Source organism: Eucyclogobius newberryi, unplaced genomic scaffold, assembly GCF_026437365.1.
Source record: "Eucyclogobius newberryi isolate DKJ021-1_F unplaced genomic scaffold, fEucNew1.0.hap1 SCAF_12, whole genome shotgun sequence".
In the NCBI taxonomy this organism is placed as follows: Eukaryota; Metazoa; Chordata; class Actinopteri; order Gobiiformes; family Gobiidae; genus Eucyclogobius; species Eucyclogobius newberryi.
Window position 1 is genome coordinate 6,686,135 of NW_027315746.1, and position 23,489 is coordinate 6,709,623.

At 40.3% G+C, this 23,489-nt stretch overlaps 3 protein-coding genes across 3 annotated transcripts; 2 read left to right on the forward strand and 1 right to left on the reverse strand.

Moving 5' to 3' along the window:
* Positions 1-1,244: 1,244 nt before the first annotated feature.
* Positions 1,245-5,191, reverse strand: LOC140355999 (uridylate-specific endoribonuclease C; the record flags this gene model as incomplete). The annotated part of the gene is made up of 6 exons (XM_072440675.1): positions 1,245-1,694; positions 1,753-1,906; positions 3,117-3,229; positions 3,300-3,421; positions 3,727-3,838; positions 5,057-5,191. Coding segments are annotated over 6 exons (897 nt in total), but the record flags the coding sequence as incomplete, so codon positions are not given.
* A 1,841-nt stretch (positions 5,192-7,032) lies between these two features.
* On the forward strand, positions 7,033-17,480 carry pak1ip1 (PAK1 interacting protein 1). The gene is made up of 10 exons (XM_072440674.1): positions 7,033-7,276; positions 8,318-8,480; positions 9,761-9,881; positions 10,011-10,085; positions 11,400-11,452; positions 11,531-11,676; positions 12,602-12,699; positions 12,780-12,879; positions 13,545-13,671; positions 17,292-17,480. Exons 1-10 carry the CDS (start codon positions 7,199-7,201, stop codon positions 17,426-17,428), a joined length of 1,098 nt encoding a protein of 365 aa, XP_072296775.1. The 5' UTR covers positions 7,033-7,198; the 3' UTR covers positions 17,429-17,480.
* Positions 17,481-18,230: 750 nt separating this feature from the next.
* LOC140355651 (transmembrane protein 14C-like) lies at positions 18,231-21,380 on the forward strand. The gene is made up of 5 exons (XM_072440310.1): positions 18,231-18,311; positions 18,438-18,531; positions 19,741-19,827; positions 20,442-20,529; positions 20,618-21,380. Exons 2-5 carry the CDS (start codon positions 18,456-18,458, stop codon positions 20,694-20,696), a joined length of 330 nt encoding a protein of 109 aa, XP_072296411.1. The 5' UTR covers positions 18,231-18,311; positions 18,438-18,455; the 3' UTR covers positions 20,697-21,380.
* Positions 21,381-23,489: the final 2,109 nt, after the last annotated feature.

Here is a 23,489-nt window from a genome sequence, read left to right on the forward strand (position 1 = left end):
AGAGCTGGATCAGAACCATAACAAACTTCAATTTCATGTAATGATGATGATGATGACGGACAAACTTACAATCACTGAAAAGGTGGTTCAGACTTAGTACGAGCGACCACAGCTTGTTGCAGTCGTCGGGGGTTGAAGATCTAGTCGAGCCTCAGCAGACATCGTGAAAAGAGCCACTTCAAACCCAGGACTCCGATAAAAGAGCTGCCCATCGGTTTGACCAGCCCCCTCCCACTGAAGTGCAGGTTTAGGGCGTGGTCATCCTCAGCTGATAAACCCCGAGGCTCCATAATATGCACAAAGATGAGTGCTAAATGTGGGAAATGGGATAAATTAATACAGAGGGCAGCAGAGGAGGCGGTGTATCCAGGTCTTCGAGAGGCTTGGTACCAGGACTAGGCTGGGAGACATTAGGGAGGCCCTTCATTTGGAATGGCCGTATTTTCCAGACTATAAGTCGCACTTTTTTTCATAGTTTTGGTTGCGGTACCACTTATACTCCAGAGTGACTTATATGTGATATTATTCATTATTTTCACACTGACAACCACAAGAGGGCGCTCTAGGCTCTAAGCAACGCAGAAGAAGAATCTGCACTTCCTCTTCCTCTGGAGTTTGTGGAGTTGTTTAGAAGTGACACAGAGGAAGAAGAATTCAATGGATTTAATGATTTGGGGTAAAACTGATGCTTTGGTAAACTTGTTAGCATGTTAGCTTTATGCTATAGTTATCTGAATAACTGTTCATATGTTACGTTAACATACCAGACACTTACCACAGTTCTGTCTGTGCCTCATGTAGCTGAAGGTGTTAGCGTTAGCATACGTCATGTAGCTGAAGGTGTTAGCGTTAGCATACGTCATGTAGCTGAAGGTGTTAGCGTTAGCATACGTCATGTAGCTGAAGGTGTTAGCGTTAGCATACGTACACCTATTCACCATGTTCTCTCATCTGTTATTATTTTAAACTGCATTTCAAGATGAAATGTCTGTTCTTGGTCTTGGATTTTATCAAATAAATTTGCCCCAAAAATGCGACTTATACTCCAATGCAACTTATATATGTTTTTTGTGTCGCGTTGGACAATTTTTGTAGCATCAATAAATTAAATTAAAGATTCAAACCAACACAATCAATCCAATGGAATCAGAAAAGTCACCAGGAGCATCTTTTAATGTTTGATTGGGTTCAAACAATCAAAAATATGAACAAAAATTAGAAAATAGACATTCTATATTTACAAGAAGCACATTTAAGTGATATAGATAAAAAACTAACCATATTTCGTTGTAAAATATTGTACTATTCATCGCACAGGGGCGAACACAGGAAGAAGATTTGCAATATTGACTTCAAATCGAACAGCCTTGAATGTAAAAACAAAGATGGCAGATACGCGCTTATACATATAACATTTCAGACTTTGAGCCTTCCTACAGATCCCTGTCATTGCTGCTGAGGAGTTTGGGGTAGGACGTCCCGATCGATCCGCCGTAACGATAAACGACCAGCTCCAGGACGTACTCGTCGATCTTGGCCACGACGGACGTCATCTTTTCGTCGGACATGAGGAAGACGACGGTGAAGAGAGCCACCTCGAACTCTGGACTCACGCCGATGAAAGAGCTGCCGATCGGCTTGACCAGCCCCCTCCAACCGAACTGCAGGCTCAGGACGTGGTCATCCTCGTCGGGCTGTGGGACCAGAGCGATTACAGTTGCGTTCGTGTTCATACCTGCGTGAAAGCCGTACCGTGTCCTTGTGGGCCCGCGCTTTGTGGCCTTTGTAGTCGACGTGTCCGTGTTTCTCTTGGAGGTAGAATTGGACCCAGTTGTGAAGGCCAATGACCTCCTGGTGATTTTTAGTCTCTCCCACGAAGACGTGCTCGAATCCGCACGAATCCTCCCTGAAACCACGTCAAAATGGAATAACTGAGACGTGCAGTTTGCCGTAGGTTTATACTATATACAAAAAAAAATACATAACAGGTTTTTACCTTTTTCAAATTTTGACTTTAGGCAGGCCCAAATAAATTGTATGTTTGCAGTAACCCGACCCAACATTTTTCAAGTGGGTAGGTAGGTAGGTAAAAAAAAAAAAAAAATATTCTGCCAGTGACCCGCAGTGACCTGCAGTGACCCACAGTGACCCAAAGTGACCTGCAGTGACCCGCAGTGAGGCTTCAACAGTCAATGAGACGTTTTCCGTTTGTGTTAGTTTCATTTCTTGACGGTTTTCGCGACATTTTCGGCTTTAAAATGTTTCTAGCGAGTTCCAGCGATACAAAATGATTCAACACAGCGTTTTTTTAAAAAAACGGTCGGTGAGTCGGCGAGATATAAGAGAAAGAAAAATATTTGGCATGATTTTGACAAAATGCTGATTAATTTTTTTCAATCGGCTATTTTTCGAGTCGGTCGGGTTACGGCAAAAAGACATATTTTTTTGCTCTGCCTTATTAAGTGTATAATATACCTGTTGTACTTATAAATTATGGTTTTACACCGATCGAGCAGGTATTTGTGGAGAAAACTTGGAAAAATCTGCAGAAAATGACAGGAAGTGACATCACATCGGGGACTCATTTCAGTCAAAGTTTTTTTTTTACTCTCTAAACAAACATTAATTCAACAAAATGCAGTCGCTCTCATATTTTTTTATTTGTCGAATTAAAAACATTGTGACATCAGCTGATGATCAGATGTTTTGGCCCAGTGTTTGCTGGGTAATTTCCTTGTGTGATGTCATCAATTACAAACAGGAAGTGAAATTATAAACCTAAAAAAAATATATATTCTGTGATAACATTTGTATAATATCTTTAGCTAAATTCAAAATGTATTTTTCTTAACTGCATTTTAGTGCAGTGAGTCGTCCGACCTGCAGGGGGCGCTTTAACCACTGGTGCCAACAAAATAAATAAATAAATGCTTAAATGATTCCAACTGCATGAGTGGAAATTAAAACATAAAAAGCTGTAGTTGTAAATAGTCCGCTTAAAGCCATTCTATGTTATTCTTAGTGTATTATATTTACAGAAGTCACAAAACATAGAAAGATTACGTTCACAAAATGAGGCAAAAAGCAGCAGCGCCCCCTAGTGTCTGCTCACTCACCCTCCTCCTCTCTGTCTGTGGTACAGTTTAAACCAGATGTCGTACAGCTGCCTCTTAAAGTCCATTACGTCTGAAGGAGACTGGCCTTTTCGCACCAGGTATTTGTGAGCGCACTGGAAAAACAATCCGAGAATAAAAGAGAGAAAAACCCAGAGAAACAGAGAAATGGAAGTGAATCTTCACCTTCATGACCTCCGTCTCCACGGCGGCGTTGATGAACAGCCTGTTCTCCTGCAGCTCCTCAGAAGTGACCGTTTCTTCCACTCCTGTCGACCTCTCGTAGTTGTCCAGCAGTTTGATGAAATCTGTGCTCGAAAAAGCAAAAAATAAACAAGAATCAGGTGGAAATGTATCATAAATATTATCCAGTGGCGACTGGTTCATTATGGGTGATGGGGCGACGCCCTCCTGGCAATCAGCCAATTATGTTAAACTGTATTCAACAATTGTTTTGTCTAAAAACAATATAATTTGTTCAGAATTATGCTATACTGTATTATTACTAGTTTAAATGTGTAAAAGAATCACTACTACTACTACTACTACTACTACTACTACTACTACTACTACTACTACTACTACTACTACTACTACTACTACTACTACTCACGTGCGTATGTCTCGATGTGCTTGAGTTTGTCGGTGTTCACATATGTGAACAGCGGCTCTCGGGCCTTGTCTCGGGCGTCGTTACTGCCCTTTGCCACGTACCCCGCCCGGCCCTGTGGAAGAACTACCACAAATACACACGGAACGACAACAAATACACAAAATACACACCGAGCTAATATTATAACTTCATAACATTCTTTTTTTTATATTTTTGCTCTTTAGTGAGACAAACAAACAATTACAATAGCATCATAAAAAAAAACTATACAGAAAAGACCAAAAAAGACCCCCCCAAAAAAAGGAAAAAAAGGAAAACAATAATAATAATCTATATAATATTTTTTTTTAGAAATAAAAAGGGGGTAGGGGTAAAACGGGTGGGGAAGGATAGGGGTACAGTTCAGAGTTCATACATGGATATATATATATGCATATATATTTTCAGCTATACACTTATACACATATACCCACATATACACTCATGATTTGTAAATAAATAATGTTCAAAAGGAGCAGGTGAAAGCAGAAACTTACATAGTCCCATCCCTTCTCCTCGTTGTTCAATAAATCTGATATTTATTCCATCCGTTTCCTTATCATTTGAGCCAAATAAAACAATAAATTTGTATAAAATCAATAGATTTAATTCCCCCTCTTCATTACAAGCAGCCTCACAGTCAGTTTGATGCACAATATGTTATCCTTATTGTGTCTCAAGCGCTGCAGTTATTTTCAGATGTTACACAATGTCTTTTTCATTGTTTGTAGTGTATTGTATATTGTGTTTTTAGAAGAAATATCAAAAGGGGATTTGCATTTGTGACGTAGTTACTCTAGTTTATAGCTCTTTAGTGACACCTGGAGGCCACTAGCACACTGCACATCATCTACTAAAAGCTGTTAAGGGGCTTTAGTCCTGAGCTTATTTGTGAATAGACAGGACTTTTAATCTATTTATATTAATCTTATTTACTTGTTACTAAGGTTATTGAACTCTACGGACGATTCACTGTTTTAGAAAGAAATATCTATAATTTTTCCCACTTTTTTCCCATATTTAAACCCGTAAAGGACTTAAAAGGAGAGTCACGTTACAGCGTTACTCCACTTTTTCTTTGTAATGTTTGAACAGTAAAGGTCAAATATTGCTGAACTAAATAAGAACGTTTACGTGCATCTAATAACACACATTATAGACGAACAAACTTGGCTAAAATAATGCAAATTCCACAAAATAATGGTGAAAAAATGGTGCAAACAGTTCCTCTCATTGGGTATGTGTTACAATACAACAACTTGACCATTCGTTTGACATAATCGAATAGTACCTGAGGTGAGATGATGTAATCCGTTCCTGGTTTGAGTCGGTTGGTGTCGAGGTGCCAGAGTTCGTTGAGGACATCGGTGAGCTCCTCGCTGGCATTTTCTCTGGGGGGGAGAACAAGAAGATGAAAACATTTATCGTTTTATTGCTGCGCCTCGAGCGAAAACATGTGCTACCCATTACTCTGGTGTTTTGCAGCACTTTATTTTGTTGCATAGACTGTTTCTCATCTCAGAATTCTTTGTCCTTTTTTTGGAAGACACAGTACAATAGTTTTGAAAATGGATATGGCAAGAAACAACTGGGGCACCAAACACATTAAACTGGGGCACCAAACACATTAAACTGGGGCACCAAACACATTCAACTGGGGCACCAAACACATTAAACTGGGGCACCAAACACATTCAACTGGGGCACCAAACACATTCAACTGGGGCACCAAACACATTAAACTGGGGCACCAAACACATTCAACTGGGGCACCAAACACATTCAACTGGGGCACCAAACACATTCAACTGGGGCACCAAACACATTAAACTGGGGCACCAAACACATTAAACTGGGGCACCAAACACATTCAACTGGGGCACCAAACACATTCAACTGGGGCACCAAACACATTCAACTGGGGCACCAAACACATTAAACTGGGGCACCAAACACATTCAACTGGGGCACCAAACACACGCTTCTTCTTTTCAAGCCATTCCCTCATTTGCAAAAACGTTTTATCCAAAGACACTTTTATTATAACAAGATTTTGTTTTGAGTGTTTTTTTCTACTACTTTTTCTCCTACTTCTACTCATTTTTAGGATTTCCAACATAAATGTTGAAGGTTTTGAGACATCCGGGCACAAAGTAAATCCAAAAGCAATCAAACAAGACAAAGCTGGACAGGAATACAATCAATAACAGTCATTTACACGTTTAAATAGTCGTTTTGCATGATAATTCACACAACAGTCCTCCAGCAGTGGCACTGGCAAAGTTTAATAGTATTAATAAAAATAATGACAACAATAAAATATGTCTTATGTATATTTTATAACTGTGCGTTGCTATAAACAGAGGATAAAGGCGTGTCTGCGCGTGTGAGGGTGCATCCTGCTCTCTCAGAACTCTTCCAGGCAAATATTTACAGCCCGAGCAAACTTGTACAGACCTCTATCCTTAAAAGAAACTTAAATAACAGCTTTTAATAGACGTTTGCGGCATCACTTTTGCACTTTGCGCCGTTTAGTCAAAGACGTTTTAACTCGAATCGACAAAGATCGTGTGAGTGTCGCGTCACGGCGTCTCTACTAATGTTTATACATTAAATAAAAGCTGGCAAGTCAACAAATAAAGTGCAAATAGGAAAGAAACTAAGCGCAAAGTGGCATGAAAATGTGGTAAAAGTTGGTTGAGACGTACCTTCTGGACATGGTCCCTCTGCGTGTCTGGAACCGTTTCCTCCTCCTCGTAAACTCAGTCTTTGGTACAGTTATCCGCGATGTCAGTCAAACTCCGCGCACGGAAGCAGCCAATCAGAGGCCGCGAACACGGACCCGCCTCCATCCACATGCTGCGTTAAACACTAGAGAAATAGTTCACCATGGTAACATTATAAGTCGCTCCTAAAGTCAAAGAAACACATTAAAAAATAATGAACAATTTCTACCCTTTCAAAGAATTAGTCCAGTTACGATTCAGAATTCAAGAAAACACTGCTGCGGTCCATTTTTTTTTTTTGCCATGGTAAATAAGTATGAAATACATGATGGCGCACAGAGTTAAGCTACTGTTTATTTTACAATGTTTAGTTTTTGTGAATAAATTGTAGATGGATTTTATTTGGAAAAAAACTGAAAAAAATACATCTGTTCAACGCGCTACATCTTTTATTTTGAAGAACGCAGACCCGTCCACTATGCGGAAGTAGCTCACTGCGCATGCGCCGGCGCCGCATGTTTTTGTAGAGCAGTAAAGTTGTCAGAGTCTAGTAGAAAATTAGGCATCTTTAAACACATTTAAACGTTTTTTTATAACCTATTTAATCACCAATGACTCGTCTTGACTTTGTACGTGTGGCAGCCGATCGAACGTCATTATAATCGGGAATATTTCAGGAGTTTTAGCCAGAATTAGCGGTGAAAAGCATGGCCGCTGTGCTGGAGCTGGTCGCGGGGAGCTACGAACAAGTGGTGTGTGGTTACCGAGTGAAAACCGAGGATCAGGCAAGAACTATACTATACTATAATATCATCGATTATACCGTGTCAATATCATCAATCACGTGCTTATGAACCGACCGCAAATGTGCATAAAAACAACAGCCAATTCCCGTGTTTGTCAGTGACGTTTGCATATGTTAAACCTTGAAATTAAGACTAAACTAGATCTAAACTAGGACAAAACCAGGACTAAACCGAGACTGAGACTGATCTGTGACTGTTATGTTATTGGTTATCACATGTGCTGGCTTTTCATATGGTTTTACTGCTAATATTTACACTAAAGTTGTATTTATGGGTTTTATGGAGTGGTTTCTTTACAGAGTTGTCAAAAGTATGGAAAATCATCTTCTAATTGAGGCTAAAACTAGTGTCAAAACTAGATACTTATGTGAAAAAGCATCAATACTATAATAAATGATATAAATGAGACAAAATGTGTTGTTTCCTGAATAGTTTTAAAGTGATCTTGAGCGTTATCACTATAAAACCACAGGGTTGAATAAAAAGTACTCTTATTTTGTGTTAAAAATTAAATGTCGGTCTAAAAATGAAAAATAAAATGGTCTAAAATAAACATCTGGGGAAAAAATAGACTTCTAGCATTGCATGTCCCTCATTTTAACCAAATAAACTATTCTTAAACATAAACTTGAACCTATCCAAACCCAAATCTTCTAAAAATGATAAATATATTGTCTAAAAATATTTGCTGTTTTAAAATTGAGAAAAGTAATCAAAGGCAGATCCAGATAGATATTTTAGGGAGTTCACTTTTTCTTAACAACAATGGGGCATTATTCAATCAAAATGTAACAAAATAAATCATGATAAATCATGTCAGATGTGCAAATGCTTATTCTCTGTGCGTATTCTCTCTAGAACCCTTTTGTCACCTTTTTTGAACCTTTATTCGGTAAAAAATATATTCACTTATGTTTTACTTTGAGCTTTTGCACATGTTTTCCAATGCGTTTTTCAAAGTGCAAACATAAAATAAACGTAACTAAAGCGTCCTGACCCGCGTTGCTTCCCGTCCCGCAGCGCTGGGCGGCAGAGGCGGACTTCACGCACCACGCCCACACCGCCTCCATCTCGGCCGTCGCCTCCAGCGAGCGGTTCGTCGTAACCGGGAGCAACGACGAGACGATCCAAGTGTACGACCTGAAGAAGCGGGTGGAGCACGGGGCTCTGCTGCATCACAACGGTGAGTTTGAGTTCAGCGCCGCGACTCAGGAGGTGGTCATAGTGAGACGTGTGACATCTATATATTCTAAAAAAGGACAGAATAAAGCAGTTCACGTTTTGGAGACAATTAGAATATTAAAGGCGCAATGGACGGTTTTTCGGCGATTTGAGAACGCAGGCCGAAGTGCGCATGCGCACTCCCCCGTGCGGCCTGATACAACACACACGTGCGTTTGTTTATTAGTGCGACGGATCGCATCACATCTCTCGCCTCCCGTAGATTTCTGTCCACTTCTGCGTCAGCTCGAACTGTCTTTCTCCGTCTTCATTTTGCCCCGTACACTGAGGGAACTATATTATGATAGATCCATGCGCTTAGGCACGCGGAAACGTGGGGACGAGCCTGACGCGGCTGCAGGTGAGCGACAGGTGCGTTTTATGATTGATACGTGGCAGGACTAATGATTTATCCACGCCACGAGGAAATATGATAAAAAATTTGCTGAAAAAAATCGTCCATTCCACCTTTAAGTGCATCATCTGTTAAACTAAACTGTTCCTCTGAGTACATATCAGCGTGTCGAGGGCCAAACCTAATTTTGTGTTGCATTGAAAACGTTTATTTGCAAAGAGATGATGATTAAATAGTCTTTTATTAACATGTTTTTAGGGAAATAGACTTGATGTGGTCTCCTTTACAACTACTGACTGTCTTTTTAGCACAAAATATAATCAAATACTCCTCTAATAAATACTCTGCATCCCTTCGCGGGCCAAATAAGCCCTTCAGGAGGACCAGCTTTCTTCAAAACGAAGGCATAAAGTCATATTTCTGACCCTTTATGGTTAGTTTTAGGCTCGATTCATGTTTAGTGCAATATTTACAGGCACATTTTAGCAAATCCCTGATGCTTTGTAAATATTGTTATGCTAAGTCAAGCTATTGATTTTTGTCAATAATCATGTTTTCTCACGGCTCATACCTTATTAGATGTGTTTTTATTTAACTGGTGCTAAAGGGATCCGAATATTGATGACGTTTATGTACAGACAAAATCCGTTTTTCATCAGTCACACTAAATGTAGCTGTTCCTTTTTTCATTTTGATGTAATTACTTCCCTGTCCGAGTCTTAAACCCTCTTCTCTCGACGCATGACATGTTTTAGAACCTCTAGATGGGGATTATTGGATTATTAAAATGAGTTTATTCACCTTCTTTCAGCTCAAACACACAGATATATATTGTAACGCAGAATACAGAGCGCTTGATGTTAAAATGAGGTGTTTCCCGTGTCCAGGCACCATCACGTGTTTGGAGTTTCACGGCTCGTCTCATTTACTGAGCGGCGCTGACGACGGACTCATCTGCGTCTGGAGCACCAGGAAGTGGGAGTGTCTCAAGTCCATTAAAGCTCACAAGTGGGTGGGACTAAAGAGTCGTTATTTCACATGAACGCTGAAACCTTTAGATGCACAGTACTGTCATTAATACTGTCATTAGTACTGTCATTAGTACTGCGCATGTGTAATTGTCGTTTACCGTTAAAGGGGCTCGGTCTGGTCGCTGTCCGTTCATCCGTCGGGGAAACTGGCACTTTCAGTCGGAGCAGACAAAACGCTCAGGTGAGATCGTGTTCAGGTTTATAAAGTCACAACAAATAATAATATAATGGTGTTGTGGTTGTGGTTGCACGATGCTTTATTTTGCTTTCAGTGTTGGGCTGTCACAACTAACTACTATATCAACTTTGAATAAACGTGAGAGTTCATCTAGAGGAGTTCATCTAGAGGGGAGTTCATCTAGAGGGGAGTTCATCTAGAGGGGAGTTCATCTAGAGGGGAGTTCATCTAGAGGGGAGTTCATCTAGAGTAGAGAGAGTTCCTCTAGAGGGGAGTTCCTCTAGAGGGGAGTTCCTCTAGAGGGGAGTTCATCTAGAGGGGAGTTCATCTAGAGGGGAGTTCATCTAGAGGGGAGTTCATCTAGAGTAGAGAGGGGAGTTCATCTAGAGTAGAGAGGGGAGTTCATCTAGAGTAGAGAGGGGAGTTCATCTAGAGTAGAGAGGGGAGTTCATCTAGAGTAGAGAGGGGAGTTCATCTAGAGTAGAGAGGGGAGTTGGGAGTTCATCTAGAGTAGAGAGGGAGAGGGAGTTCATCTAGAGTCTAGAGGGGAGTTCATCTAGAGTCTAGAGGGGAGTTCATCTAGAGTCTAGAGGGGAGTTCATCTAGAGTCTAGAGGGGAGTTCATCTAGAGTCTAGAGGGGAGTTCATCTAGAGTCTAGAGGGGAGTTCATCTAGAGTCTAGAGGGGAATTCATCTAGAGTCTAGAGGGGAGTTCATCTAGAGTCTAGAGGGGGGTTCATCTCGAGTCGAGGGAGAGTTCATCTCGAGTCGAGGGAGAGTTCATCTCGAGTCGAGGGAGAGTTCATCTCGAGTCGAGGGAGAGTTCATCTCAAGTTGCTTTTAGGGCAGATATTGTAGGTTCTGTTTCATCCCTAATGAACACCAGAGGAGGAGGGATTCATAGAACTGCAGTTACAGTTGTAACTTCCTGAGCATAAGCGATTTCAAATAAACTTGTATGACTCATTATAGATACAAACTAATTACTGAGTTTCATTCCGTTATTTATTGCAGCTCCTATTTTTAAACACTATCTTGCTTTAAGTTTATGTCAGTTACATAAATGTGTTTCTATATTATTGTTCATTGTCTTTCTAAAAGTTAAAATATGGAGACTGAAGGTTTCTAGAAAGAGAATATATCAAGTGTAATATTGATGAAAACTAGATAAAGGTTTAGTATTTTTTTAACATTTTGATTTAATAATGACAGTCTTTGTTATAAAAGCTCTTTTTGTCTGAGTATCACAGTTTTTACAGTCCAGATCACGATTACGATGGTCAAAACGCATTCATTCCGTTCTCATTGTGTTTGTAGAACGTGGAATCTCATCACGGGACGCTCGGCCTTCATCAAAAACATCAAACAAAGTGAGTTGACTTTCGCAGTACTTTTTAAAGTACCTTTAGCAGTGCCATCATCTGACCGCAGCCGTGTTTCCTTCGCAGACGCGCACATCGTCCGCTGGTCACTAGAGGGCGACAGATACGTGGTGGTCATGGACGCTAAAGTGGACATTTACGACACTCAGAGCGCTTCAGTGACGGGAACCATGACGACCCCCAAAAGGATTTCAGCCGTTAAATTCATAAACGTAAGTTTGTTCATGCGCCGATACAGAAGGTTGTTTGTGTCACGAGCTGTTTAGTTTTAAATACTGGAAAATGACTCAGAACGTCTTTAAACCTTTTATATTTACATCGGTTTTAGTCTAAATTTCAAGTTTTACAGGGGGGGAAACAACAACTTTTTAATATCAAAGAATAGATTTTCAAACCCTCAATTTTAGCAGTCTAAAAATTCAGTGTTTAAAATTTACAGTGAAATATTTTGCTGCAAATATTTGATTTGATTGATTTTTTTTTGTGTATTTATTTTATTGTTTTTAATCACAGCAAATTTAACTTTGAGGGTCTGAAAAAGTATTTATTGAGTAAAGGTAAAAGGTGATAATTTTTATCTTCAAAAAAAGTTTTTTTTATTTTATTTAAAAAATGAAAATAATTCGAATAATAAAGATTTTTTTTTTTTTTTTGGAAATCCAGTATTTAAAACTAAAATTTAATGAAACAAATGATCTTCTGTGTATATACTCTTTATTTTTTGTTTTAATAAATAATTCTTTGTCTATTTGAAATCGGGGATATCAAGATTATTGTTAATCGAGAATCATGATTATTCAGATCGGAATTGAATCTCAAAAACTGTAGTTACATTAATTAATTACATTTCAATCTGCGCATCAAAAAGGGAACCCTAAAGGTAAAGTGCGTTTTACCTGGCAAACTATGTCACAATATTGTTACTTTTCTTTGAATTTAGTGACAGAACTGGAATGTCGCTCCATTTGACGTTTGTGATCAAAGGAGAATAAAAGATTTCACGGTTTTGTCCCGTGTCGATCGTGAATAATCCTAAAATCATGATATTTCTTCTCACTATAAAATAATCCTGACAGTATGATTATATATTTGTCCCGATTTGAAAACATTATTTGAGGTTTTTTGCCTTTTCCTCAGAATTCCGTGGTGGCCGTCGCTGGAGACGATGAAACGGTGCGATTATGTGACATCCAGAAACAGAAATGGGTTTGTGAATTCACGGCTCACGAGACCAGGTGAGTTTCAAACACTTTAAGTTTGTATCGACGTCGCCCTAAACTAAAAACTAAAACTAAAATCTTGTTTGTTGTTCCAGGGTAAAAGCAGTGGACAGTTTTATTTGGGAGGATCACGTCGTGCTTGTGACGGCTTCAAACGACGGATTCATCAAAATGTGGAAACTGCAACTAAAAGAGGTGCAGTTCTTTCTAAAGCCTTTATATGTTGGAGAGTTTTTTCAGTTTTTCATTTTTTTTAAATTTCCCATTTGAAGAAAATAGCACTGATTCGTTTAGTTTATTTTATTTATTGTTTTTATTCTGTTTTATGGTTTACTTTCTGTCTTGGAGAGCATTAATTTCACATGTGCAACACTTTGGAAAATTGCTTTTATTTGTAAAATGTTCTTGAAAAAAGTGTTATTGGGCTTATAAAATCCAAACTTTTGTACCACCTAAAGAAAATATTGTGAGGACCACTAGATCTCCAAACCACTCCACATGTCTAGGTCTAAAGCGGGTCTAAAACAAGTTTGAAATTGGTCTAAAACATTCTAAAAACAGGTCTAAAAAGGTATAAAACGTCCCCAAATAAGTCTAGAACTGTTGTTTTAGAACTGTTAGAACTAGAACTGTTCTAAAAACATTTCTAGAACGGTTCTAGTTCTAACAGTTTTAAAACAACAGGTTTATTTTGGGTCTAAACTATTGCTAAAATGGGACTACACTACACCATCACTTTCCTTGTAGTTCTGAACAAGGACAAAAGGATTAAATGGACTGTATCTTTAATACAAATATTTATATTGAGACATATTTGAATACTCAACGTGCTGAAGTTTTATTTGTACTTTTCCCAACAGGAGCTGGAACCTCCCACTCTTCTGGGGGAAGTGAACACATCGGCTCGACTCACGTGTTTAGCCGTTTGGAAACCGACGTCGCTGAAGGTGAAAGAGGAGAGTAAAGACGAGGCCACGACGTCCAGAGGTAAAAACTGTCTCCAGACGTACATTTATGTTTCAAACAAACAACAGCTCCTGGCTAGCTCAGTGTCGGTGTCGCGTCGGCGACACCGTCGGTGTTGGCGTCTGTGATAGCGTCAGTGTTGGCGTCCGTGTTAGCGTCGACGTCTGTGTTAGCGTCAGTGTTAGCTTGTTTGGACCAACAACAAATTGTTTGAGGGCCGCATTTGGCCCCCGGGCCGTAGGTTGGACATGTCTGGCTTAGTGTTAGCGTCAGTACTTTGTACGGGTATTCGCCAAGTCAGTTTAAAATGTAGAAACTGCTATTTCAGTCATGTGATGTATTCGTCGTCACGTGTTGGAGACGTCTCACGTGTTGGAGACGTCTCGCGTGTTGAAGACGTCGTCGCGTGTTGAAGACGTCGTCGCGTGTTGAAGACGTCGTCGCGTGTTGAAGACGTCTCGCGTGTTGAAGACGTCTCGCGTGTTGAAGACGTCTCGCGTGTTGAAGACGTCTCGCGTGTTGAAGACGTCTCGCGTGTTGAAGCGTGGAAGACGTCTCGTGTGTTGAAGCGTTGAAGACGTCTCGCGTGTTGAAGACGTCTCGCGTGTTGAAGCGTTGAAGACGTCTCGCGTGTTGAAGACGTCTCGCGTGTTGAAGACGTCTCGCGTGTTGAAGACGTCTCGCGTGTTGAAGACGTCTCGCGTGTTGAAGACGTCTCGCGTGTTGAAGACGTCTCGCGTGTTGAAGACGTCTCGCGTGTTGAAGACGTCTCGCGTGTTGAAGACGTTGTCATGTGTTGAAGACGTCTCACGTGTTGAAGCGTTGAAGACATCTCGCGTGTTGGAGACGTCTCGCGTGTTGAAGCGTTGAAGACATCTCGCGTGCTGAAGACGTCTCACGTGTTGAAGCGTTGAAGACGTCTCGCGTGCTGAAGACGTCTCGCGTGCTGAAGACGTCTCGCGTGCTGAAGACGTCTCGCGTGCTGAAGACGTCTCGCGTGCTGAAGACGTCTCGCGTGCTGAAGACGTCTCGCGTGCTGAAGACGTCTCACGTGTTGAAGCGTTGAAGACGTCTCGCGTGTTGAAGACGTCTCGCGTGTTGAAGACGTCTCGCGTGTTGAAGACGTCGTCACGTGTTGAAGACGTTGTCACGTGTTGAAGACGTCTCACGTGTTGAAGACGTTGTCACGTGTTGAAGACGTCTCACGTGTTGAAGCGTTGAAGACATCTCGCGTGTTGAAGACGTCTCGCGTGTTGGAGACGTCTCGCGTGTTGGAGACGTCTCGCGTGTTGAAGACGTCTCGCGTGCTGAAGACGTCTCGCGTGCTGAAGACGTCTCGCGTGCTGAAGACGTCTCGCGTGCTGAAGACGTCTCGCGTGCTGAAGACGTCTCGCGTGCTGAAGACGTCTCGCGTGCTGAAGACGTCTCGCGTGCTGAAGACGTCTCGCGTGCTGAAGACGTCTCGCGTGCTGAAGACGTCTCGCGTGCTGAAGACGTCTCGCGTGCTGGAGACGTCTCGCGTGCTGGAGACGTCTCGCGTGTTGGAGACGTCTCGCGTGTTGGAGACGTCTCGCGTGTTGGAGACGTCTCGCGTGTTGGAGACGTCTCGCGTGTTGGAGACGTCTCGCGTGTTGAAGCGTTGAAGACGTCTCGCGTGTTGGAGACGTCTCGCGTGTTGGAGACGTGTCGCGTGTTGGAGACGTCTCGCGTGTTGAAGCGTTGAAGACATCTCGCGTGTTGGAGACGTCTCGCGTGTTGGAGACGTCTCGCGTGTTGGAGACGTCTCGCGTGTTGGAGACGTCTCGCGTGTTGAAGCGTTGAAGACGTCTCGCGTGCTGAAGACGTCTCGCGTGCTGAAGACGTCTCGCGTGTTGGAGACGTCTCGCGTGTTGAAGCGTTGAAGACATCTCGCGTGCTGAAGACGTCTCACGTGTTGAAGCGTTGAAGACGTCTTGCGTGCTGAAGACGTCTCGCGTGCTGAAGACGTCTCGCGTGCTGAAGACGTCTCGCGTGCTGAAGACGTCTCGCGTGCTGAAGACGTCTCGCGTGCTGAAGACGTCTCGCGTGTTGAAGCGTTGAAGACGTCTCGCGTGCTGACGACGTCTCGCGTGCTGAAGACGTCTCGCGTGCTGAAGACGTCTCGCGTGCTGAAGACGTCTCGCGTGCTGGAGACGTCTCGCGTGTTGGAGACGTCTCGCGTGTTGGAGACGTCTCGCGTGTTGGAGACGTCTCGCGTGTTGAAGCGTTGAAGACGTCTCGCGTGCTGAAGACGTCTCGCGTGCTGGAGACGTCTCGCGTGTTGGAGACGTCTCGCGTGTTGAAGCGTTGAAGACATCTCGCGTGCTGAAGACGTCTCACGTGTTGAAGCGTTGAAGACGTCTTGCGTGCTGAAGACGTCTCGCGTGCTGAAGACGTCTCACGTGTTGAAGCGTTGAAGACGTCTCGCGTGCTGACGACGTCTCGCGTGCTGAAGACGTCTCGCGTGCTGAAGACGTCTCGCGTGCTGAAGACGTCTCGCGTGCTGAAGACGTCTCGCGTGCTGGAGACGTCTCGCGTGTTGGAGACGTCTCGCGTGTTGAAGCGTTGAAGACATCTCGCGTGCTGAAGACGTCTCACGTGTTGAAGCGTTGAAGACGTCTTGCGTGCTGAAGACGTCTCGCGTGCTGAAGACGTCTCACGTGTTGAAGCGTTGAAGACGTCTCGCGTGCTGACGACGTCTCGCGTGCTGAAGACGTCTCGCGTGCTGAAGACGTCTCGCGTGCTGAAGACGTCTCGCGTGCTGAAGACGTCTCGCGTGTTGGAGACGTCTCGCGTGTTGAAGCGTTGAAGACATCTCGCGTGCTGAAGACGTCTCACGTGTTGAAGCGTTGAAGACGTCTTGCGTGCTGAAGACGTCTCGCGTGCTGAAGACGTCTCGCGTGCTGAAGACGTCTCGCGTGCTGAAGACGTCTTGCGTGCTGAAGACGTCTCGCGTGTTGAAGACGTCTCGCGTGCTGAAGACGTCTCACGTGTTGAAGCGTTGAAGACGTCTCGCGTGCTGACGACGTCTCGCGTGCTGAAGACGTCTCGCGTGCTGAAGACGTCTCGCGTGCTGAAGACGTCTCGCGTGCTGAAGACGTCTCGCGTGCTGAAGACGTCTCGCGTGCTGAAGACGTCTCGCGTGCTGGTGCCTCTCGCTGTTAGATCATCGTGAAAAACAGAGTGTAAAACTGAACATATAAAAGTGTAAATACTTCAAGAAGACAGAGGTTCTGGGTTTGATTTTAATGTAAGAAACGTCACCATTTCAGCATTATTGGCTCAGCAAAAGCCTTCATTTGCTTTCATTCACAATGTTTAATTCTTCACTTCTTTCTCTCTCGTGTTTTGAACTCAAACTTTATGAGTGAAAAGGTCAATCGTCTCATAAACAGACAAATAAGATAAAGTACTTCATACGTACATAGTTGGTTGGAGCATACAGCAGAACGAACTGAAATGATAACAGCCTACAATCCTCACTATTATACATTAGTTCTTTGGATTATGTTTTATTGTATGTATTATCAGATGAATAATCTTGACGTCCCTTCGTGGTATATTCTCTACATATATTTTAAACATCACTTCTGTCGTTGTAAACACGTTCACTTCTGACGCAGACGTTCCCGTGGAGCTGCTGAGGCCAAAGAAAGTCCGACTGATGGAGAAAGTGATTCTTGAAGACGAGAGCAAACCGCCCAAAAAGAAGAAGAGGAGGAAGAAGAAAGACGCCGCCAAATTAAATCATCCAGTTTGAATAAAGTTTATTATAAAACACCAAACGCATTTACATCGTTTTATGTCATGTTTTTCTTCCATCGCCATTTTCACCATGGAAACTCGCTTTGTTTAGTTGTTTGTGTTTATATTGTTTACTTGACATTTGAGAGTGTAACAGTCTTTTTCTGTCCTGCCGTTTGCCGTATATTTGTAGTAACACACAAAAATACTGCTCCACAACGATCATAAACGCTTCTCCAGTGTTGTATCAGTTTGCGTTTAATTAGTTTAATTAAATTTCATTCACTACTAATTTGCCATGTTAAAAATGATCAAAACGATGACTTAACGATGTCTGTAGTGCTAGTTTAATATTTCTATAACGGCCCGGTCCTAATTGTATTTTTCACTGGAGATAAAGCTGTCATTAAGGACATTAAACTGTTGCGTGTTTAAAGTTTTTCAAAAAAGTTGTGTTTTTACAAAAATAAGAACATAAAATTATGACTTAAACCTTGATTTCCTGAGATTTCACGGAGCATAAATGACACACGAGCTCTGTTTTGTGTGTGAAACTCCTTTTTCATGTTTCACTGCAGAAAACTGAATAAAACCTAATTTATTTTAGGTTTAAAGTAGTTTTATGCCTCTTACTCACACTACAGGACATTAGACACAACTTAACTCTAAAACTGTACTTTAAAGAAGACATTCTTTGCTGTTGAGGTGGATTTAGGAAAAAAAGAAAGAAAAATAACACATTCTTTAAGCGTTTGTCCAGTCAGTTCGTTGCCGTGGCAGCAGGGGGCGCCTCACTGTTTCTAAACCTTCCGCGCTGTGAAGAAGATGAGAACCAGGAAATGCCGGAGAAACTCAAAACAAACTCTCCAAACTGCACATTTCTGTAAATAACCGGCTCTGTAAGTCGTGATTCTTCACATTAAAGTGGGATTGTACTTGTTTCCATGGTTACACTCACTGTTGACGCGGTGTTTGTTCTGTAACTCGTGTTTTGTGGTGTGTTTTGTCGTGATTGGCGCGCGCAGGTGTTTCTCAGGTGAGCGATGGCGGCAGATCACGTGGGCTTGTGTTACGCGGCGCTCGTGACCGCGGGAGGAATCATCGGGTTCATTAAAGCAGGTGAAGGACACGTTACGTCATCTATGTTCAATAACACTATGTCACGTCACTGTTTTTAATGATGTAACGTTCGATCATAATAATATGTTCTATTGTTACTTATGTCAGATCAAAAATACTAATGGTTTTAAGTTCAAATAAAATGAGCTGTTTAGAGTTTTCAGTTTGTAATCTGTCACTTTGTTTGCTTTGGTATTTAAAATGGACAGCTTTTAGTTTTGGCTAAATTTGATTAGTTTTGGCTAACTTTGATTAGTTTTGGCTAACTTTGATTAGTTTTGGCTAACTTTGATTAGTTTTGATTAACTTTGATTAGTTTTGGCTAACTTTGATTAGTTTTGGCTAACTGATTAGTTTTGGTTAACTTTGATTAGTTTTGGCTAACGTTGATTAGTTTTGGTTAACGTTGATTAGTTTTGGCTAACGTTGATTAGCTTTGGCTAACTGATTAGTTTTGGCTAGCTGATTAGTTTTGGCTAACTTTGATTAGTTTTGGTTAACTTTGATTAGTTTTGGCTAACTTTGATTAGTTTTGGTTAACGTTGATTAGTTTTGGCTAACGTTGATTAGTTTTGGCTAACTTTGATTAGTTTTGGTTAACGTTGATTAGTTTTGGCTAATGTTGATTAGCTTTGGCTAACTGATTAGTTTTGGCTAACTGATTAGTTTTGGCTAACTTTGATTAGTTTTGGCTAACTTTGATTAGTTTTGGTTAACGTTGATTAGTTTTGGCTAACGTTGATTAGCTTTGGCTAACTGATTAGTTTTGGCTAACTGATTAGTTTTGGTTAACTTTGATTAGTTTGGGCTAACTTTGATTAGTTTTGGTTAACTTTGATTAGTTTTGGTTAACTTTGATTAGTTTTGGCTAACTTTGATTAGTTTTGGCTAACTTTGATTAGTTTGGGCTAACCTTGATTAGTTTGGGCTAACTTTGGTTAATGGAAGTATTATGTGCAGCCCTTTTAAACTGGCTCAGTCAGGTTGGTCTGGACCTGCTCACTGGATTCAGGTCAGGTTCTGTTTCTCTTGAGATGGTTCGACACACTCACGGCATCGTCATGACCACGGGATTTGTCTTTCCACATGGCATGTTTTATGTTTTATTTAAGATTTTATTTTCCAGGACTAGGAATGCTTAATGCTTAATCATAATGGTAAGAACATAATGGGCTCCAGAGTGTAGCGCATGTTCTTGTTTGTGTTCAGGCAGCACCACGTCGCTCGCTGCAGGACTTCTCTTTGGTTTCTTGGCCGCTCTGGGAGCGTATCTCAACAACACATGGATTTCTTTAGGTAAAATGACCAATTATTAACACTATTTATGTACATTTTATACAAACTTTAAATTCAATGTCACCAGAATGTTCAAAATAACCCAATGGAGTCGACGAGGCCAAATTAAGTAGAACTGATATCAGATCTAAATATATCTGTAAATATAAAGACAACAACAACAAAAAACATCACATTGGAATTTCTAATGTAAATTTCAGATAGTTTGTTTTTCTATTACAATTTTATTTTGAAATTCTCTAGCTTTAAAATAGTTTTTGAGCTTCACATAAAGTACAATTTGTGGTAAAGTGTCTAATATATCTACTTTCTGTGAGTATTTGTCCAGTAAAAGCTACATTTCAGGATTTTGCCTTCATTAAAAAAAGCTCAGTGTCTATAAAATCATTTTTAGATAAACAAATAATGTAAAATAAAACTGTAAATATGTTAAATCCAGGCAAATACATGTGTTTTAGCAGTTTTTGTTTTTAAATTTTTGTGATAATTCTGAGGTTAATCCCAGTTTGTTCTTTTAAACCTCGGCACGTTTTTACTTCACTTTTGCCTCCTGAATGTCTAAAGCATTATTCACACGTTTAAAGAGTAATTAATTAAATAAAGGTTGTGTTCAGGGACATGTGGGACGTTGGCGCTGGTGATGGGCACGCGCTTCCTTACCTCCTTTAAACTCATGCCCGCCGGGTTAATGATGATTTTAAGGTTTTGTATCGTTTGTATCACACACTTTATCATAAACTTATTCTTTGTTTGTCGTGATTTTTAACTGTTTTTTGTTGTCTTTTCCCAGTGTTTTAATGGTGCTGAAGATTGTTTCCTCAATGACAAAAAGACACATGACTCTTCATAAAATAAGTACTTGGGGGTGAATCGTGTGGTAAAAAAAGTACTGAATATATATATAATTATAGCTAAACGCATCAAGATTAATCTGTTACTCTTAAGCAAATGCTGTATTTCCAAAGATTTGATGAGATACAGAAGATAAATTATGACACACAATTTAAATTAATAATAATAATTGGCTTAGTCAGCTTTGGAATTTTAAATGCTGACAAATCTCACATTGTAAAAATCACAGTGAATTGAGCGTTTAACAATCTAAATGAGTGAATACTGGAATCTTGAATTTTGGCTGTGAAATTGTATTTTTCTTCAATTTAAAAAACAAAACATAGAACAGAAAACACTAGAACACGACCAGAGAGTAAAAATAATAACGTCCAAACAAACGAAATATGACATTTTTCAATTCTGATTTTTTTGGTCTAAATTTGAAAATGTACACTGCAAAATCAAGCAGATGAAATTTAGATTAAAAAAATGATTAAACATGATTTTCAGGGTAAAAAAATCTGAATAAAACAGAAATCTCATCAAACAAATAATCATAAAAATCTTTTAAAAAAAAACTTATTTCCAGCTTCTCATAGTAAAAAGAGGGGAACATTTACTTAATCATAAACTATTTTAAATATTCTTTCTAATTTTTCATTAAAATCTTGTAATTTCCTTCCACCGCTGCTTTTATACTTATACTTTATACTTATTCTGTCGACACATTCCTCTCTCAATCATGAACCGTTTGTGTTGTTTCTCTGTCAAATTGTGCATTCTTAATTAGATAAGATTGTGTTTGATGATTTTCGTAACGATCGTTCTTTGTGTTCTAAAATCTACTTTATCAACTAATAAAAGTGAATAGTGACATTTGAGGCCTTTTTCTCAATAGTTTCAGTTCATTCAAAGTAACTTAACATATGTTTTAATAACGCTTGGAATCGAATGCAAAAAGGCACATTTTGTAGTTAATCATTGTTAATCATTGTTAATCATTGTCTGAGGTTCAGGACCACGCCTCCACCTCCTGCTCCTCCCCCTATAACCACTCCCCCTCCCTCATTATCACTATTATCAATAAACATTCTCTCATATTCCTTGTTGTGGTCTTTGCTAGTGAATTATACTTCTCTCGTGTCACATTTAAATCAACGCTACATTTACTATTTAACAGCGGTTCATCTCTTACCGTCTCATTATTGCACAGAAAATACTTTTTTACTGCTATTTTCACAGTGTATTTATCCTGTCCTGTTACATAACCATGTTCAAAACCACTTATTAAGTTGTTTATGGTGTTTTTATTGCATGTTTCTGTTCTGCTGCTGCTCTTGAACTTGAATAACGCTGTCATTTCCCCATCGTGAGACAAATAAAGGTTCTCGTATCTTAGGGTCAGTGTTGGCGTTACCAATTTTTCCTTCTTTACTACTATTTTACCCAATTTGTTATGCTTTTTATTGCAATATTGAGCTACTGTGTTCCATTTCATTTGCGTCACGGGTTTAAAAACAGTTTGTTTAAAATGTAAACGTTGTCCTTTAATGCCTTTTGACGCAACTAAAACATTATATTAAACAATAAAGTCGTATTTTTCTCGCTCGGCGTCTCTTTCATTTACATCAACGCGATCGCACACACAAACCTGATTATGAAACGCTGACTTTATTAAACAATGCATTGTTTATTTTTATGTTTTTCTTATAAAGGACATTTGACTTTGTCCTTGAAATAATGTCAGTTGCAGGTGGAAGATGAAAAACAATATTGTGATTGTTGTTTTGGAGATGAAATAATAATAAACTATGAATATTGACAGCAAAACATCTAGTGTAAATCACCTAAACAATATTTAAGATCTAGTCGTGTTTTGTGCTTCTCTTCAACCATAAGTTTGTAATAAATGTTTCAAACGTCTGCAAATATTTGGATCATTTTTTTTCCATGTATTTCTTCTAGTTTTATTTTATCCCTTTCCCTTCATTTGTGTTTTTTAATTTGGTCTGACACAATAATTTCAAATCAACTCAATAAATAGTAACAGGAACAATATTTTGGGGCTGAATATTTATTGTGAATATTCTTTCCTTTCTTCTTTCTGTTGTACAATAAGATTTGAGCTGCAGAAAGTCAAATAAATAACTTCTATGACTAATAATAGACACTAAATAAGTACGTAAGTGTTTAATTCTACTATTTATCCGTCACAACTCATGTTTTTAATAATTGTACACGTTTAAAAGAGTTTTTACTGGGATTATCCGGCAGTGGCATTAAGTAGTTTCAGTATTTACGTAATTTATTTGACATGTCGCACTATTAAATGCATTATTGTGCCTAGTTCTGATTCTAGTAACCGTGATGACCTTCTCTTACAGTCTCAAAATGGCCTCTTTATCGGTACATGCAGCACAAACCACCAGACACGCCCAGTGCACTTGAAAATAAAACCCGTTCCAACCTCTCATTCCAAAATAATAAAAAGTATAGACGTTTATAGTAAAGGGCAGATCCTTTGACCGATGATGAAAAGAGACACTCAATCGGATCTGAGTCAGTGTGTGCGGCTGGGGAAGAATGTCTCAGACACTGGGACTGTCAGCACAGGAGCTCCACAGGGCTGTGTACTTTCTCCTCTGCTATTCTCCCTGTACACAAACTGCTGCACCTCCAGCCATGACTCCGTAACACTAATTAAGTTTGCGGACGACACCTCCCTCATCACCATGACTACACCACCCTCATTGAGCTCATCTCGGACGGGGATGAGTCTGTCTACAGGAGGTGGAGCGGCTGGTGTCCTGGTGCAGCGGTAACAACCT